Below are 15,687 nucleotides of genomic sequence, written 5' to 3'. Positions count from 1 at the left end.
CTCCCATGGGACAATGTCCCCCAACCCAAACTTGGGGCTTGGTTCAGTGCCAACTCCAGAAGGCTAGTGCCATCTGCCGCACCGCTGTCCAGTGTACCACCCGGAGAGAAGTCTGTTAGTGCCACCTCTCTCAGGGTCCTAGCTCCCTGCAGCACCGCTGTGGGTCTCCTCGTGTCAGCACCTCTGTTGGCAGCTGGTGCTTTGGGTGGTGGGTCTTTCACCGGCAGAACCGAGCTCCGACCTCCGCCTAGCCGCAGGATGGGGAAGGCGAGCTTCCCGCGCTGGTGCAATCTCACGCCATCTCTGCTTTTCATTTCACAGCCATCCAAGGGGACAGTCTGGTTCTGGTGGAGAGAAGAAGGTAAAAAGTCTGCTTGTGCTTCGTGTAGTGCAGGGCAGAGCCGAGGGAGAGACCCTTCGGGTTCGTTAGATCCTGCAGGTTCTTAAAAGTGGCAGGGTTTTAACCGAAAGCCGTAAGGGACTAAAAATAACCAGTGGCACCGGAGATGGGTGGGTGATGAGATGGGGACTTCCCTACGTCCCTTGGGCAAATCAGGCCATCTTAGCAGAGGCAGGAAGCAACTGCCCCCCCCGCTATATGCTCAGTGGCCCGTGTGAAACAATCTGGTTGGCCTCAGTCCGTTTCTGCGGGGGCAGGCGTTCGCCACGTCTGACATTGAAGACCTGCCCCTGTTTAACGCTGCCAGCAGAGGGCGCAGAGGTTGCTGTCTCTCCAGGGAGATGGGCAGGGCCAGGCTGAGACGCGTCGCAGTGGGCAGGGCTGTGGGGGGATGTGTGAACACGTGGCTACCCAGGGCTGTTCACCCAGTACCTTCCACCCATGTGGAATTCACTTTAGTGGGCAGGAACCCCTGAGGCTGGGGTGCAGCAGCCTAGACGCATCAGCTGACGGACTCTCCAGCAAAGCTTACCCCCAGCATGCCTAGCAGTCCCGGTTGTTGTTTCCCAGCTAAGGGGCTGTGGGGCCTCGTTTCTCTCCCCAGGACGCTGTACATCCAAGGGGAGAGGAAGCTGGATTTCTTGGGTTGGGTGGCTGCCATCCAGAAGGCTGCGGGTTGCTCCGGCGACACGTTGTCTGAGCAGCAGCTCACGGAGTCGGACATCCCCGTCATCGTAGACAGATGCATCGATTACATCACGCAGTGCGGTACGTCCGCACCCAGGAGTTCCCTGTCTGTGGGCATGCAGCAGGCCCTCTCCCCCTCGCCTGCATGCTGGGGGCACCTCTGCTTCCAGAGGCAAGCCCCTGGCCCGAGAGATGGTTTGGTGCTGGATGGGCCATTGGCCAGCACCGTTACCCAGCACCTCCCTAACCCATGCTGGCGAAGGCTGGGGTTTTCGCCTTCCTCTGCAGCGTGGGGCAGGGGTCACTTGCAGGTTTAAACTAGTGTAAATGGTGGATTCTCTGTAACTCGAAGTCTTTAAACCATGATTTGAGGATGTCAGTGACTCAGCCAGAGGTTCCGGGTCTATTACAGGAGCGGGTGGGTGAGGTTCTGTGGCCTGCGATGTGCAGGAGGTCAGACTAGATGATCATGATGGTCCCTTCTGGCCTTAATGTCTATGAGTCTGAGTCTATAATGGAACTGTAGTGACAAGTCAGAGGTGCAGACCGTGGCACACCCAGCTCCAGGAGGACAAGGGAAGTGCAGGCAGGTATATTACCATCCATCGCATTAGCAGGCTACCTCCACCCGGCCTGGTGAGGGGGTAGGAAGGCTACTTCTGTGCCTGGTTGCAGTGGGCTTCAGGGCATTCAAAGTGTTGTGTTGAGCTCCTCCTTAGTGGCCAGGTCTGAACACCCCTTCTGTAGCTGGCTACCCCATCTCCTGCCGCGTCCCTTCCTCTGCAACAAATTCCCTTCCTTAAACTCCCTCTAGCCCATGCGCGGGCCCCTTCCTGGGCTCTTTCTAGACGTGTCGAGATCAGCAGCGCCACGTCTCAGTGTTTTGATGCAGGATTGATGTGGGCCCAGCCCAAGTGTGGGTCTGAGGCTTAAAGGACTGATTATTACACGGGTTTGTTTCCTTTGCTAAGGGCCGGATCCAGAGCCCCTGGCATGCAGGGGAAAGACTCCCAGGGACTAGACTGGGCTTTGGATCCAGCCCTACTACTGCTACAGAAATTGGTGGTGGTCACCGGGCACATGCTGAGAGAGGGGCATGGGTCTTCCATTCCTTGCAGAGCTCCGCTTGGCTTCTTGTGTCAGGGCAGTGGGAGGGTGGGTGGCCTGTGACTCCCCAGGGGAGAGCTCTTTGCTCTGCACATCGCTGACCTCGAGTGACCTGTCCCGCTCCAGGGCTGACCTCGGAGGGGATTTACAGGAAGAGCGGCCAGAACTCCAAGACCACCAGCCTGCTGGAGATGCTCCGGAAGGACGCGCGCAGGGTCCGGCTCAAGGAAGGGGAGCACCACGTGGACGACGTCTCCAACACACTGAAGAGGTTCTTCCGAGACCTCGGGGATGGGCTCTTCACCAAAGAGTTCTGCCAGGACTGGCTGAAGGCAGCAGGTAGGGGGCGCTGCTGTCCTCTCCTGGCAGAGCCTTGAAAGACAGGAGCTGAGGCTAGGTGATCCAGGGCTCCCTTCTGGCCTTACAGTCCATAAATCTCTGAGTCTGACACAAGGGGGCTGCATTGCACGGAGAGCAGTGGCAGCTGGGGGCCCTGGAGTGGGAGGATAATGGGGAGTCCAGGTTGTTAACAGGCTCTGCTTTAGAGAGGAGCGTGTATCCCAAGAGGGGAGACTAATCTGGGATGGGGTTAGATCAAGGGATTGGAAGTCAGGGTCGCTGGTTCCAATCCCAGCTCTGCCATGTGCCTGCTGGGTGACCTTGGGCAAGTGACTGCCCCTCCCTGTGCCCCAGTTTCCCCATCTGTGAAATGGGAGTTATACTATTTACTTCTCCCACACTGGAGTGTATGAAACTTAACTGCTGTTTGTAAAACACTTTGAGAGCCATGGAAGGAAGGCACCAGAGAAGGACAAATCACTGTCACAAATTCTCACTCCTCTGGCTGCACAGCATATCCTCTTAGAGCGTCACGGGGACAGAACTCCCAGCCTCTTGCTCCTAGAGCTCAGCTAATCTCCGTGAGCTGTGAGCTGTACGGGCCTGCGACACACAGTTCAGCAGTTCTGAGGCCATCCAGTAGGGGGCAGTGTGACATGCACACACCAGCCAGCTCCCTATGGGATTCATATTATGATTGATTATTGCAGGATTAGGCATTTCTGCTACGGGTGGAGCTTAGTTATCTCAGGTCAGTAGCAGACGACTCAGCCAGCCCCTCTGCCTGTGTCGCTCCAGCACTGCACAGCAGGATGCTACAGCCTGCTCAGTGGGCTCTGGTCTGAGAGTGCCTGAGAACAACTCCAAGACATTCTCTCCTGGTTTATTTAGCCCGCAGAGCTCGGCTGAGCAGGTGGCTTAGACACACAGCTGAGCTGCAGCAGGCTAGTGCCACCTGCTGGCTCCTCCGTGGCACCATCCGGCTGGGAAACAGCATCTGGGCTGCAGATGTTTTGTTTGGAGAACTCTGGGCGGCTTGAGGGCTCTGGTTCCGGGGGTTAGAAGTGGCCAGGCACAGACAGGGCCATGAATCACAGCAAGAGAGATCTGCAGCCTGCCCTGACTGAGTGGGGAACACGGCACAGGAAGCAGGTCCCCCTGCGGTGGGAGGATCCGAGTCTTCCTGTGGGGCAGGGCTGAGGGGAAACGAGGGGAGCAGGGCTGGACTGAGACGCAGGCGGGTCCCGGATCTCCAGCCTCGCTGGGGTGGGGGGTGTTTCTCCTCTTGATGGGTTCGCGGCAGGTCAGAGGGACGAGGCGATGCTTCGGCTGCTCCGGCACAGCAGAAAGGACGCCGGACCGTTCACCCTTTACAGCTGGAGCTGTCCAGCAGCACCAGCACCTGGGGTGGGTGAATCCGGCTGACAACCAGCTGAGATCTGAGCAGGGAGCTGAGCCGTGTCCCTCCCCTCCCACGCCCCTGCCTGTCCGGGCCGTCCTCCACCCGCGCCCCTGCCTGTCCGGGCCGTCCCCTACCCACGCCCCTGCCTGTCCGGGCCGTCCCCTACCCGCGCCCCTGCCTGTCCGGGCCGTCCTCCACCCACGCCCCTGCCTGTCTGGGCCGTCCCCTACCCACGCCCCTGCCTGTCCGGGCCGTCCCCTACCCACGCCCCTGCCTGTCCGGGCCGTCCTCCACCCACGCCCCTGCCTGTCCGGGCCGTCCCCTACCCACGCCCCTGCCTGTCCGGGCCGTCCTCCACCCACGCCCCTGCCTGTCCGGGCCGTCCCCTACCCACGCCCCTGCCTGTCCGGGCCGTCCCCTACCCACGCCCCTGCCTGTCCGGGCCGTCCTCCACCCACGCCCCTGCCTGTCCGGGCCGTCCCCTACCCGCGCCCCTGCCTGTCCGGGCCGTCCTCCACCCACGCCCCTGCCTGTCCGGGCCGTCCCCTACCCACGCCCCTGCCTGTCCGGGCCGTCCCCTACCCGCGCCCCTGCCTGTCCGGGCCGTCCTCTACCCACGCCCCTGCCTGTCCGGGCCGTCCTCCACCCACGCCCCTGCCTGTCCGGGCCGTCCCCTACCCGCGCCCCTGCCTGTCCGGGCCGTCCCCTACCCTCGCCCCTGCCTGTCCGGGCCGTCCCCTACCCACGCCCCTGCCTGTCCGGGCCGTCCTCCACCCTCGCCCCTGCCTGTCCGGGCCGTCCCCCACCCGCGCCACTGCCTGTCCGGGCCGTCCCCTACCCGCGCCCCTGCCTGTCCGGGCCGTCCCCTACCCGCGCCCCTGCCTGTCCGGGCCGTCCTCCACCCGCGCCCCTGCCTGTCAGGGCCGTCCCCCACCCGCGCCCCTGCCTGTCCGGGCCGTCCCCCACACGCGCCCCTGCCTGTCCGGGCCGTCCCCTACCCGCGCCCCTGCCTGTCCGGGCCGTCCCCTACCCCCGCCCCTGCCTGTCCGGGCCGTCCTCCACCCGCGCCCCTGCCTGTCCGGGCCGTCCTCCACCCACGCCCCTGCCTGTCCGGGCCGTCCCCTACCCACGCCCCTGCCTGTCCGGGCCGTCCCCTACCCCCGCCCCTGCCTGTCCGGGCCGTCCCCTACCCGCGCCCCTGCCTGTCCGGGCCGTCCTCCACCCACGCCCCTGCCTGTCCGGGCCGTCCTCCACCCACGCCCCTGCCTGTCCGGGCCGTCCCCTACCCACGCCCCTGCCTGTCCGGGCCGTCCCCTACCCGCGCCCCTGCCTGTCCGGGCCGTCCTCCACCCACGCCCCTGCCTGTCCGGGCCGTCCCCGACCCACGCCCCTGCCTGTCCGGGCCGTCCTCCACCCACGCCCCTGACTGTCCGGGCCGTCCCCTCCCCGCGCCCCTGCCTGTCCGGGCCGTCCTCAACCCCCGCCCCTGCCTGTCCGGGCCGTCCCCTACCCGCGCCCCTGCCTGTCCGGGCCGTCCTCCACCCACGCCCCTGCCTGTCCGGGCCGTCCCCTACCCGCGCCCCTGCCTGTCCGGGCCGTCCTCCACCCACGCCCCTGCCTGTCCGGGCCGTCCTCCACCCGCGCCCCTGCCTGTCCGGGCCGTCCTCCACCCACGCCCCTGCCTGTCCGGGCCGTCCCCTACCCGCGCCCCTGCCTGTCCGGGCCGTCCCCTACCCGCGCCCCTGCCTGTCCGGGCCGGCCCCAACCCGCGCCCCTGCCTGTCCGGGCCGTCCTCCACCCACGCCCCTGCCTGTCCGGGCCGTCCTCCACCCGCGCCCCTGCCTGTCCGGGCCGTCCTCCACCCACGCCCCTGCCTGTCCGGGCCGTCCCCTACCCACGCCCCTGCCTGTCCGGGCCGTCCTCCACCCGCGCCCCTGCCTGTCCGGGCCGTCCTCCACCCACGCCCCTGCCTGTCCGGGCCGTCCTCCACCCACGCCCCTGCCTGTCCGGGCCGTCCCCTACCCACGCCCCTGCCTGTCCGGGCCGTCCCCTACCCACGCCCCTGCCTGTCCGGGCCGTCCCCTACCCGCGCCCCTGCCTGTCCGGGCCGTCCCCTACCCGCGCCCATGGACAGGTCATTGGTGGAGGCAGCGCAGTCAGGTTTGCACAGTGCGGCTGGCTGGAGGCTAGAAGAAAAGCACGAGACCTGCATCCCTCCAGGACCCAGGAAGGCAGCAATCCTCTGTGTGCTGCACCCCCTCCTCCCTGCATCCAGCACGCCCCAGCCCTTCCTCTGCTGCCTCCTCCTGGCCGAACAGCAGCTGAGGGCGTGTGTCTAGGGGCGGGAAGCCAGGGGATCCCGTGAGGGGAAGCAGCTGGTGGTAGGGGACGGGGCAGGTGAGGGGCAGTCTGGGAAATGGATGGACGGGGGTCAGGCAAGCAGAGGAGGGTCCGGTGAGAGTCCAGCTCAGTTTGTACCATGGATGACCCCCGGCAGGGAAGCCTAGCAGCCAATCCGGCAGCATTTGGCTGGTAGCCTCCTCCCCCAAGCCCACCCGCTCTGCCACCGAGCGGCTCTGCTCACCCTGTGCTCCGCTTCCTTCCCCGCCAGCCATTGAAAATGAGGAGGAGAAGATCGGCCAGTACCGCCAGCTCCTGAGCAGCCTCCCCATGGTGAACAGAGCCACAGTGAAAGCGCTGATCAACCACCTGTACCGGTAAGGGGGGCGCGGCACGGCCGAGCTCAGCTGCACAGCTCCACTCTGGGCCTGGCCGAGGCCAGTGCTCTCCGGTGGGTGCCGGAGCTGTGTGCCCCGTCCTGCCAGCTGGGCACGCAAGGCCTGGGGTCCACCCAGCCGGAGAATCACTCACCAGGCCTCCCTGCTAAGGAAAGAGGCGCTGGGTTTCCCTGCTGGTTCGGGATGCAGCGAGATACGGGTCGTTCTCTCGCTAACAGGCTGTGGAGGGGAAGGGGCTAAAGCCAGGGATTCAGGAGACCTGGGCTTAATCCGCTGCTCTGCCACCAACTCACTGTGTGACCCCAAGCATGTTAGGAGTGAACTTCCGCACAGGGGGTTGTGAGACCCTCCTGTGAAGGAGGCTCCAGACATGCAGTGTTGTTAGGATGAAGGCCAGACTCAGGATCAGCAGAGCAGTGTTTGTCTTTCCCAGCGTTCCTGGGACAGATTCTTCTGCCTCCTCTTCAAAGAGCCATGCACCTTTTATGGCTAATGGGTCCCACCTGCCAGGTCTGTGTAGCCATTTATTTCATTGAATGTTAATTACACTACAGTGGGTTCAGCTCTGGCAGCTACAGTCTCACGTTCAACAGAGTTCCCTCTCTTTGTGCTGGATCTAGAGCCCACAGGAACACTTGAAGCCATAGGCAGGTAACACAGACACTCACAAGAACGTCTCTGTTAGCCGTTTATTAAAGTTCCCAACAGAGTTCTAAATGTCACAGGCTTGGCACTTCCTAGAGCTAAGTAACGACAGACACGCTCACATCCTCCTAGATGGGGTTCGAGTCCGTTGGCCCTCTCGGGCTGATCATCAATACGGCCATGGTTCCTGCTGGAGGTGTCCCCTGGGAAGCTCAGTTTTTCAGCTCTGGGCACCCTCTTTTATACTGTGATTCTGGCTATCCCTACACTCGGCGCGTGTACCTGGAAGTGTCCACCCTCTCTTTCTTACTGGTCTGTGTCCCCCAGAATCACAAGGGACCCCCTATAGGCTGGGCGGGTTCTCTTCACATTTACGTTCCTCCTTTATTTTGTGGGAGACAATATTTGCTGCTACAGCATTTTATCATTTAAATTTAATCTTCCGGCTAAACTTTCACAGTATTACCGGCTGGTACCTCTTTTCCCATCATCTTCCGGGTTATCTCTCGGTCATTGACTCATGTCAGCATTTCTTGTCTCCAAGGCCTAAAATAGCTGAGCTAAAATCTTGCAGGCCGCAGCCTACAGGTTTTTGCATTTCAGCCTGTCTGACTCATGTCTAGTACATGGTTCCTCTAACTACTGATCAGTCTTGTACTTCTGTAATCCTGCAAATGCCCTCTCATTAACATACAATGAATATGTATGATATACGATGTTGATTAATCATAACATCACACAATAGGTGGATAATAAACTAAAATCATTGGCTGCGTCTGGCTGGCTCTGTCAGGAAGCACAGCGCGTTCCCTTCCACCAGCTGGAGAGAGAGGAACTCCTTTCACCCGCTCCTTGGTAGCTCTGTTCCCAGCTGCCCACCGGCCCTGCCAGGAGCCAGAGCAGAATTCAAACTGACTGCTTTGACCCAGCAGCGTCCCTGAGCCGTTCACCCAGCGGCTGGGGTTTGCCCTAGGTCAGAGGTGGAGCAGGGTATGTCTGGCCGAGAGGGTCCCCACCACTAGGGAGCCGAGCCTGAGCCCAGACCTAATAAGGCGTTTAGGTGCCTAGCTCCCACGGAGATCAGTAGAGCACTGCACACAGCAACCTATGGAGGGTCCCCCCAGAAACGGACACCCCGACTGTCCTGGCGAGATCTGAGAGGGCCATTGGGGCAGGGCGGGGAGGCATCTGGAGCTCCAGGAGGAGCTGTCCTTAACGTGCTGGCTTTCCGCAGGGTCCAGTACTTCTCCGAGATGAACCAGATGAACACACACAACCTGGCGATTGTCTTCGGGCCGACGCTCTTCCAGACGGACGGGAAGGACTACAAGGCGGGCCGCGTGGTGGAGGATCTCATCAGCCGCTACGTGGTCATATTTAGCGTAAGTAGCGTTCAGAAGCCCCACTCCTCAGCGGAGCGAAGGCTTCCAGGCCTAGAGCCTTCCCCACGTACACTCGGCTCCCGGGCACCTATAGAAAACATGGCCTCCTTCACCTAGCCAGAATGAGCGTTCGCACTGTTGTCCATTGTAACGTGGTCTCTATCTATTCAAGCTCTTCTGTGGAGCAATGTGGTCTGGTGGCCAGAATGTTAGACAGCAAATCAGGAGACCTGGCTTCTACTGCCAGCTCTGCTACCTTGGGCAAGCTCCTTCCCCTCCCCGTGCCTCAGTTTCCCCATCGTACCGATGATACTAACCTCCTTTGTGAAGTGCTTTGAGGTCCACGGATGTTAAGCGCTCGGCGCGATTACTGTTACTGTGGCCCTTCGCGCCCATTGTTTTACCCTGGGAGCTTCCTCCACAAGGAAGTTTTTCCCTTTGTCATCTTTCGGATCTCCAGCCTCTCTTTCCACCCGCCACTCAGCACCTGGCTCCGGGCATACGATTCTCAGCAATGCACTAGCCACCAGATCCTATAAAGCACCCTCTGCAGATAAAGCCCAGCCACTGGGAGAAGGGTGACTTTGGAGAGGACTGGCTGGATTTGGGGGATCCATGACGGGAAGGTGGCTGTGTCTGAGCCATGCTAGAGAAGTCCAGTTTTCTTGGAGGCAAGTGGAGGGTGGGATTGCGTCTCACAGATCAAGGAGAGACACCGACGACACAGAGGGTCCGGCTGTACTGCTGTCGGGGGTGTGAATGCAGCACGTACGGACGTACCTGAGGTAGCATGAATAACAATAGCAGTGAAGCCGTGACGGCTTCGAGGACATCGGGGCGGGTGGGGAGAAGCACGGGAAGCCCTGTTAGGAGTTCAGCACCATTTGGCAGAGGTGCTTGAGTGCCTTTCCTTGACCAGTGGAGCTGGGCAGGTGGGTGACTCCCGACCAGCACAGCTCAGTGACGGGCAGGGGGCCAGGGACTGACGGGGGAGGCCCGTGTCCGCCCCAGAGCTGGGCCCCATGTGACGCTGTCCATCTGGCCTTTCTGCTGCCGGGCTGCGGAGGGTTTGATTGCTCTGGCCTTCTCTCCTCTTGGCAGGTGGACGAACAAGAGATGAGGAAACAGCAGGACGAGATCCAAGCCATCATCAAGATGCGGATAGCCGGCTCGTCTAGTGGAACCCAGGTAGCCGGCCCGTCCGCCCGCTGGTGGAGGAGGGGCAGGTCTCACCTGCACACGCTCGCTCGGTTCTGAGACTTCTCTTCGGAGATCCACTGGGAAACTACGATCTCAGGAACTCCGAAGGGAACGGGCAGACACAGTTAGTCTCCTCCACCAGCTAACCCGGGAGGGTCGCTCTCCGCTTTAGCAGTCTGGCTGTAGGGGCTGCTTCCAGTTCTGACTCACATGGTTTCATGGCGCTGTGTGTGCTGGGGCTGCCCATTCGCCCCTCCCAAGAGCAAATCCCCTTTTTCCATCGCTCCCAGAATCCTAGGCGGTAGAAGGGGGCAGCTTGTTAGGTCCCAGCTAGCTGACGCCACTTCCTGTTACCCTTTGGAAGCTGAAATAGAAACATTTTCAGCTATTTCCCCCTCCCATTCAGCAGCCTCTGGGTCTGTCCTCAGCATCCCTGAATAGACCACCGCTGTACCACCACAAAGCCAGCTAGAAATGCTCCATGTTCCTGCGGATGGCTTCTCGCGGCTCCAGTCACTGCTACTGCTGACCAGCAGGGGGCGCTCAGGTGGACGCCGTCTATTCCAGTGGGAACACGGCAAAACTCGTTGTGCTGAATTGCTTGAGAATAGGGGGTGGAAACAGGGTCAGCTGCCTGCTGAGCAGTGGCCTGATTAAATCACATGACCCACCGATCACATGACCTTCCTTTTGCCCACCTATGGAGTTAAGTGTGTCACAGGTAGGGCTTGGGACCCTTCTCCCCTTAAAGGGCCAGCCACCCTGTGACGGGGGGTTATTCGGCAAATAACCTTGAGGGGGATCTCTGCACCCAGATTAACTCTGGGGTGTGGCAGGCCAGGCCAGGAGGGGGTTCACACTCACCAGTCTTGGTGCTCCTCTGTAAACAGGAACCTGCTGGTAAAAGCCCCTTTCTTGTTTCCTTCCAGCAAGCTGGGGACTTCATCTGCACAGTGTATCTGGAGGAGAAGAAGACGGAAGCAGAGCAGCACATCAAGGTGAGGCGAGGGCAGGGGCGGTGGGAAGGGAAAGAGGCCGTCGCTGTGCGTGCTTCGGACAGGCCTGCGCGGAGTCTCCGCCAGAAGCCGTGTCATGCTCTGTGCGCCCCGAGGAAGGGGAAGCTGGAGGGATACACCGAGTGGTGGCACGCGATGCTCCCTTCACTCTGATCCAAAGGGCTGGGGCTTCACAGTGCCGCATGGAGGACAGTCAGGGTGGCGCCGTTGCTCCAGACAGCCGGAATGAAATGGGGCAACCGATTGCATCCTGACTGCCCTCTGAGCCCCAGCACTGGGCTTGCCCTGGCAGGCGGGTGCGGGGGTTTCCACCTCCACCCCAGGGCGCATGTGACTCTGAGCCCAGGGGATCAGGGGAGTCTAAGCCAGAGGAGCCTGCTAGGGATGCTGTGCACATGCCAGTGTGGGGCAGTGCAGGGTGGATTTTCAATCTGGTCCCTTCAACAGCAGAGCTAGAGCCTTCCTCTGACTGCCCTGACAGAAGGCGCAGCCCTGGCAAACCGCTTCCGAGGGCTGCCCGCTAGCCACAGAACGAACAGAAAGGTCCGTGGCGCCTGGTCAGGAGGGCTGGTAGCCCACTGGATGCTCGGGCTTGCACTGAGGGGTGGGGGGATCTGGAGACATGACCTGCCATGACGCAGACACGAGAAAGGCTTCTTTCTTCCTTGCCTCAGATCCCAGCCACCATGACGGCAGAAGAGCTGACCTTTGAGATCTTGGACCGGAGGAAAATCGAGACGAAGGAGAAGGAGTACTGGAGCTGCTTCGAAGTGAATGAGAGGGAGGAAGCAGGTCGGTGTCTGGGCGGGAGAGAGGGTTACTCCGAGAATGCTAACCTGCCAGGTGTAGAGCGGGCAGGGCATTGGGTCCAGGGGCCGGATGGACAACCTGTGACAGCTCTGGCCAGCAGACTAGAGCAGAGCATCGGGAGAGTCTTGGCTCTGGCATTGTGACCTCGCAAGTCACTTAGATCGAACATAAAGGTGAGCGTCGAGCACTTAGTTAGGAAGGAAAAATCAAACCCACAACTACAAAGTGGGGAATAACTGGCCAGGCGGTCGTACTGCTGACAAGGATCTGGGGGTCAGAGTAGATCACAAATTGAATGTGAGTCAACAATGTGATGCCGTGGTGAAAAAGGCTAATATTCGAGGGTGTGTTAAGAGGAGCGTTGTATGTAAGACATGGGAGGTAAATGTCCTGCTCTACTCAGCACTGGTGAGGCCTCAGCTGGAGAACTGTGTCCAGTTCCGGGTGCCACACGTTAGGAAGGAAGTGGACAAATTGGAAAGAGCCCAGAAGAGAGTAACAAAAATGATCAAACCCGAGCTGAGGAAAGGTTAATGAACTGGGCATGTTTAGCCTTGAGAAAAGAAGACTGAGGGGGGACCTGATAAGTCAGGGGTGGGCAAACTTTTTGGCCTGAGGGCCACGTCGGGTTTCCGAAATTGTATGGAGGGCTGGTTAGGGGAGGCTGTGCCTCCCCAAACAGCCAGGTGTGCCCCAGCCCCCACCCCCTATCTGACCCCCCTGCTCCCCAACGGCCCCCCCGGGACTCCTGCCCCAGCTAACCCCCCCTGCTCCCCAACGACATCCCCCCCCCCACGCCCCCCGGGACTCCTGCCCCATCCAACTTGGAGGATGGCGTGGACTGCACCCTCAACAAGTCTGCAGATGACACTAAACTGGGAGGAGTGGTTGATACGCTGGAGGGTAAGGATAGGATACAGAGGGACCTAGACACATTAGAGGATTGGGCCAAAAGAAACCTGATGAGGGTCAACAAGGACAAGTGCAGAGTCCTGCACTTAGGACGGAAGAATCCCATGCACTGCTACACACTAGGGACCGAATGGCTGGGCAGCAGTTCTGCAGAAAAGGACCTAGGGGTTACGGTGGACGAAAAGCTGAATATGAGTCGACACTGTGCCCTTGTTGCCAAGAAGGCTAACAGCATTTGGGGCTGTATAAGTAGGGGTATTTCCAGCAGATCGAGGGATGTGATCATTCCCCTCTACTCAGCACTGGCGAGGCCTCATTTGGAGTACTGGGTCCAGTTTTGGGCCCCACACTACAAGAAGGATGTGGAAAAATTGGAGAGAGTCCAACGGAGGGCAACAAAAATGCTTAGGGGGCTGGAGCACATGACTTATGAGGAGAGGCTGAGGGAACTGGGATTGTTTAGCCTGCAGAAGAGAAGATTGAGGGGGTATTTGATAGCTGCTTTCAACTACCTGAAAGGGGGTTCCAAAGAGGATGGATCTAGACTGTTCTCAGTGGTAGCTGATGACAGAACAAGGAGCAATGGTCTCAAGTTGCAGTGGGGGAGGTTTAGGTTGGATATTAGGAAACACTATTTCACTAGGAGGGTGGTGAAGCCCTGGAATGGGTTCCCTGGGGAGGTGGTGGAATCTCCTTCCTTAGAGGTTTTTAAAGTCAGGCTTGACAAAGCCCTGGCTGGGATGATTTACTTGGGGATTGGTCCTGCTTTGAGCAGGGGGTTGGACTAGATGACCTCCTGAGGTCCCTTCCAACCCTGATTTTCTATATTCTAATCCCCCCTGTTCCCCGACGGCCCCCCCCAGGACCCCTGCCCCATCCACCCCTCCCTGTCCCCTGACCGCCCCCAGACCCACCACCCCTGACTGCCCCCTCCATTCAATTCCCCTGTTCCCCACCCTCTGACTGCCCCGACCCCTATCCACGCCTCCAACCCCTGACCATCCCCCTGAACTCCCCTGCCCTCTATCCAACCCCCCCCCCCACCCGCTCCCTGCCCCCTTACTGTGCTGCCTGGAGCACCGGTGACTGGCAGGGCTACAGCCGTGCCACCCAGAGCACCAGGACAGGCAGCCGCGCTGCTCAGCAGGAGCCAGCCACGCCACCGTCAGCACAGAGCACCGGGTCAGGCCAGGCTTTGCAGCTGGGCTGCCCCAGGAGCTCGCAGCCCCACCGCCCAGAGCATTGCGCCGGCGGCGAGCTGAGGCTGTGGGGAAGGGGGAACAATGGGGGAGGGGCTGGGGCTAGTCTCCCAGGCCAGGAGCTCAGGGGCCGGGCAGGAGGGTCCCGCGGGCGGGATGTGGCCTGCAGGCCGTAGTTTGCCCACCTCTGTGATAAGACTTCAAATACATGAAGGGCTGTTACAAAGAGGACAATGGTCAGTTGTTCTCCGTGAGGGTAATACAGAAGTAATGGGCTTGCTCTGCAGCCCGGGGGATTCAGGTGAGGGATTAGCAAAACCTTTCTAACTCTCGGGAGTGAAGTTCTTCAATAGGGAGCTTGTGGAACTTTTAACGGAGGTTGTGGGATCCCCGTCACTGGTGGGTTTTAAGAACAGGCTGCACAAACGCCTGTCAGGGCCGGTTTATGTTGACTTGGTCCTGCCACAGTGCAGGCGGCTGGACTAAATGACCTCGAGGTCTCTCCCCGCCCTCCATGTCTGTGATGTCCAGAGCAGCCACTGAGTTTACGTGGGTCGGTTTCTAGGTGCCTGTCCTGACATTTGGGGCTTGAATTTGCAGAGGTGCTGCAAACCAGGTGCTGGGGGCCAGATCTTTAAAGGTGTTTAGGCACCTACAGATGCAGATAAGCATCAAGCACTTTAAAAAACCCCACTAGGTGCCTCTCGGCATTTTGAGGCTCCTCGATACCTTTGAATATCTGGCCCTAGGTGTCCAGCTGGGCTCCCCAGCTGTGTGGCACCCAAAATCAATAGCCACTTTGAAGTTAGGCCTCCCCTCACTGTGCCCTCAGTTTCCTTTAAACAGGGAGGGTTATAGCTACTCACCTTTGGAAAGTTCTTTGAGATCCTTGGATGAAAGGCCCCATGTTAATACTAAGTAGCAGCAGAGGGCCGAATCCTGCAAAGAGCTGAACACCCAGGAAGTCAGTGGAAGCAGTGGGTGCTCTGCAGCTACTCAGGACCTCTCCGGATTTTGCCCGGCCATGCTGTGAAAATCCCAGCGGCAGGAAAGGCCTTACACGAGCAGTGTTTCCTGACCTCCAGACGGCTGAGATGCCTTCAGGAAGGGGAAACCGCCTGCACCCATTCGGCTGGGCCATGTGTCATTAAAGGCCGATCTGTCTGGAATAACGACTCCCCTTTGCCTCCCCGCGGGGCGTGGGGTGAGCTCACCTCACGCTGTGGCCGGTGCTGACATACGCTGTTGTTTCTCCTTTAAAAGCTCAGTCTTGCTTCCACTGAAGTCACTGGCAATACAATCAGTGAGGCCAGCGGGGGCAGGATTGGAGCCATGATGGGGAAGTCGCTTGTACAGATTTGAAGGCCCGAAGGGATCATTATGATCATCTAGCCCTCTTTGGGCACGTCTTCACTTGAGTCAACTCGGGTTCTAACCCGGGGTTTGACCCTGGCCACCTCCTGTCTACACACACAGCCGTCTCACCTGAGCTTAGTGGTGCTTTCAGCCCGGGCTAGCAGGTGCACCCTCGGGTACAGGTTAAAACCCAGGTGAGTCTTTCACTCGGCCTGGTAACCTACCCACTTTACAGAGGACACAGGGTAAATCTCTGCAGTGCTGATAGTCCTCCAACACCTTCCCACGATTCCCCCCAGGTGCCCAGGACAGACAAGTCCTCCCACAATTCCCTGGGAGAGAACCATAGTGTGGCTCAGCATCTGCGGCACGAAGAACCCGGGATCATTCCCCCTGGTGACACACACGGGAAGACAGAGTAACGTGGGTGAGGCTTTGCAGGGGGGTTCTCACCCCCGGGCAAGGCTGACCCAGGTGCCAATCCCGAGTGAGCT

General features: G+C 60.0%; 1 protein-coding gene across 5 annotated transcripts in view; it reads left to right on the top strand.

Moving 5' to 3' along the window:
• Window positions 1-15,687, top strand: part of ARAP1 (ArfGAP with RhoGAP domain, ankyrin repeat and PH domain 1) — a 185,103-nt gene that overhangs the window by 147,815 nt on the left and 21,601 nt on the right. For all 5 annotated transcript variants that reach the window (XM_045023006.1, XM_045023016.1, XM_045023000.1 and 2 more), the window contains 8 exons: window positions 322-361; window positions 1,005-1,168; window positions 2,321-2,533; window positions 6,547-6,652; window positions 8,553-8,700; window positions 9,802-9,888; window positions 10,830-10,898; window positions 11,591-11,708. In XM_045023006.1, the coding sequence (XP_044878941.1) occupies window positions 322-361; window positions 1,005-1,168; window positions 2,321-2,533; window positions 6,547-6,652; window positions 8,553-8,700; window positions 9,802-9,888; window positions 10,830-10,898; window positions 11,591-11,708 (945 nt within the window). The remainder of the gene's footprint in view (window positions 1-321; window positions 362-1,004; window positions 1,169-2,320; window positions 2,534-6,546; window positions 6,653-8,552; window positions 8,701-9,801; window positions 9,889-10,829; window positions 10,899-11,590; window positions 11,709-15,687) is intronic.

This window comes from Mauremys mutica, chromosome 1 (genome assembly GCF_020497125.1).
Source record: "Mauremys mutica isolate MM-2020 ecotype Southern chromosome 1, ASM2049712v1, whole genome shotgun sequence".
NCBI lineage: Eukaryota > Metazoa > Chordata > Testudines > Geoemydidae > Mauremys > Mauremys mutica.
The sequence above is the reverse complement of the archived record's forward strand: the minus strand, read 5'-3'. Positions and strand labels throughout refer to the sequence as shown.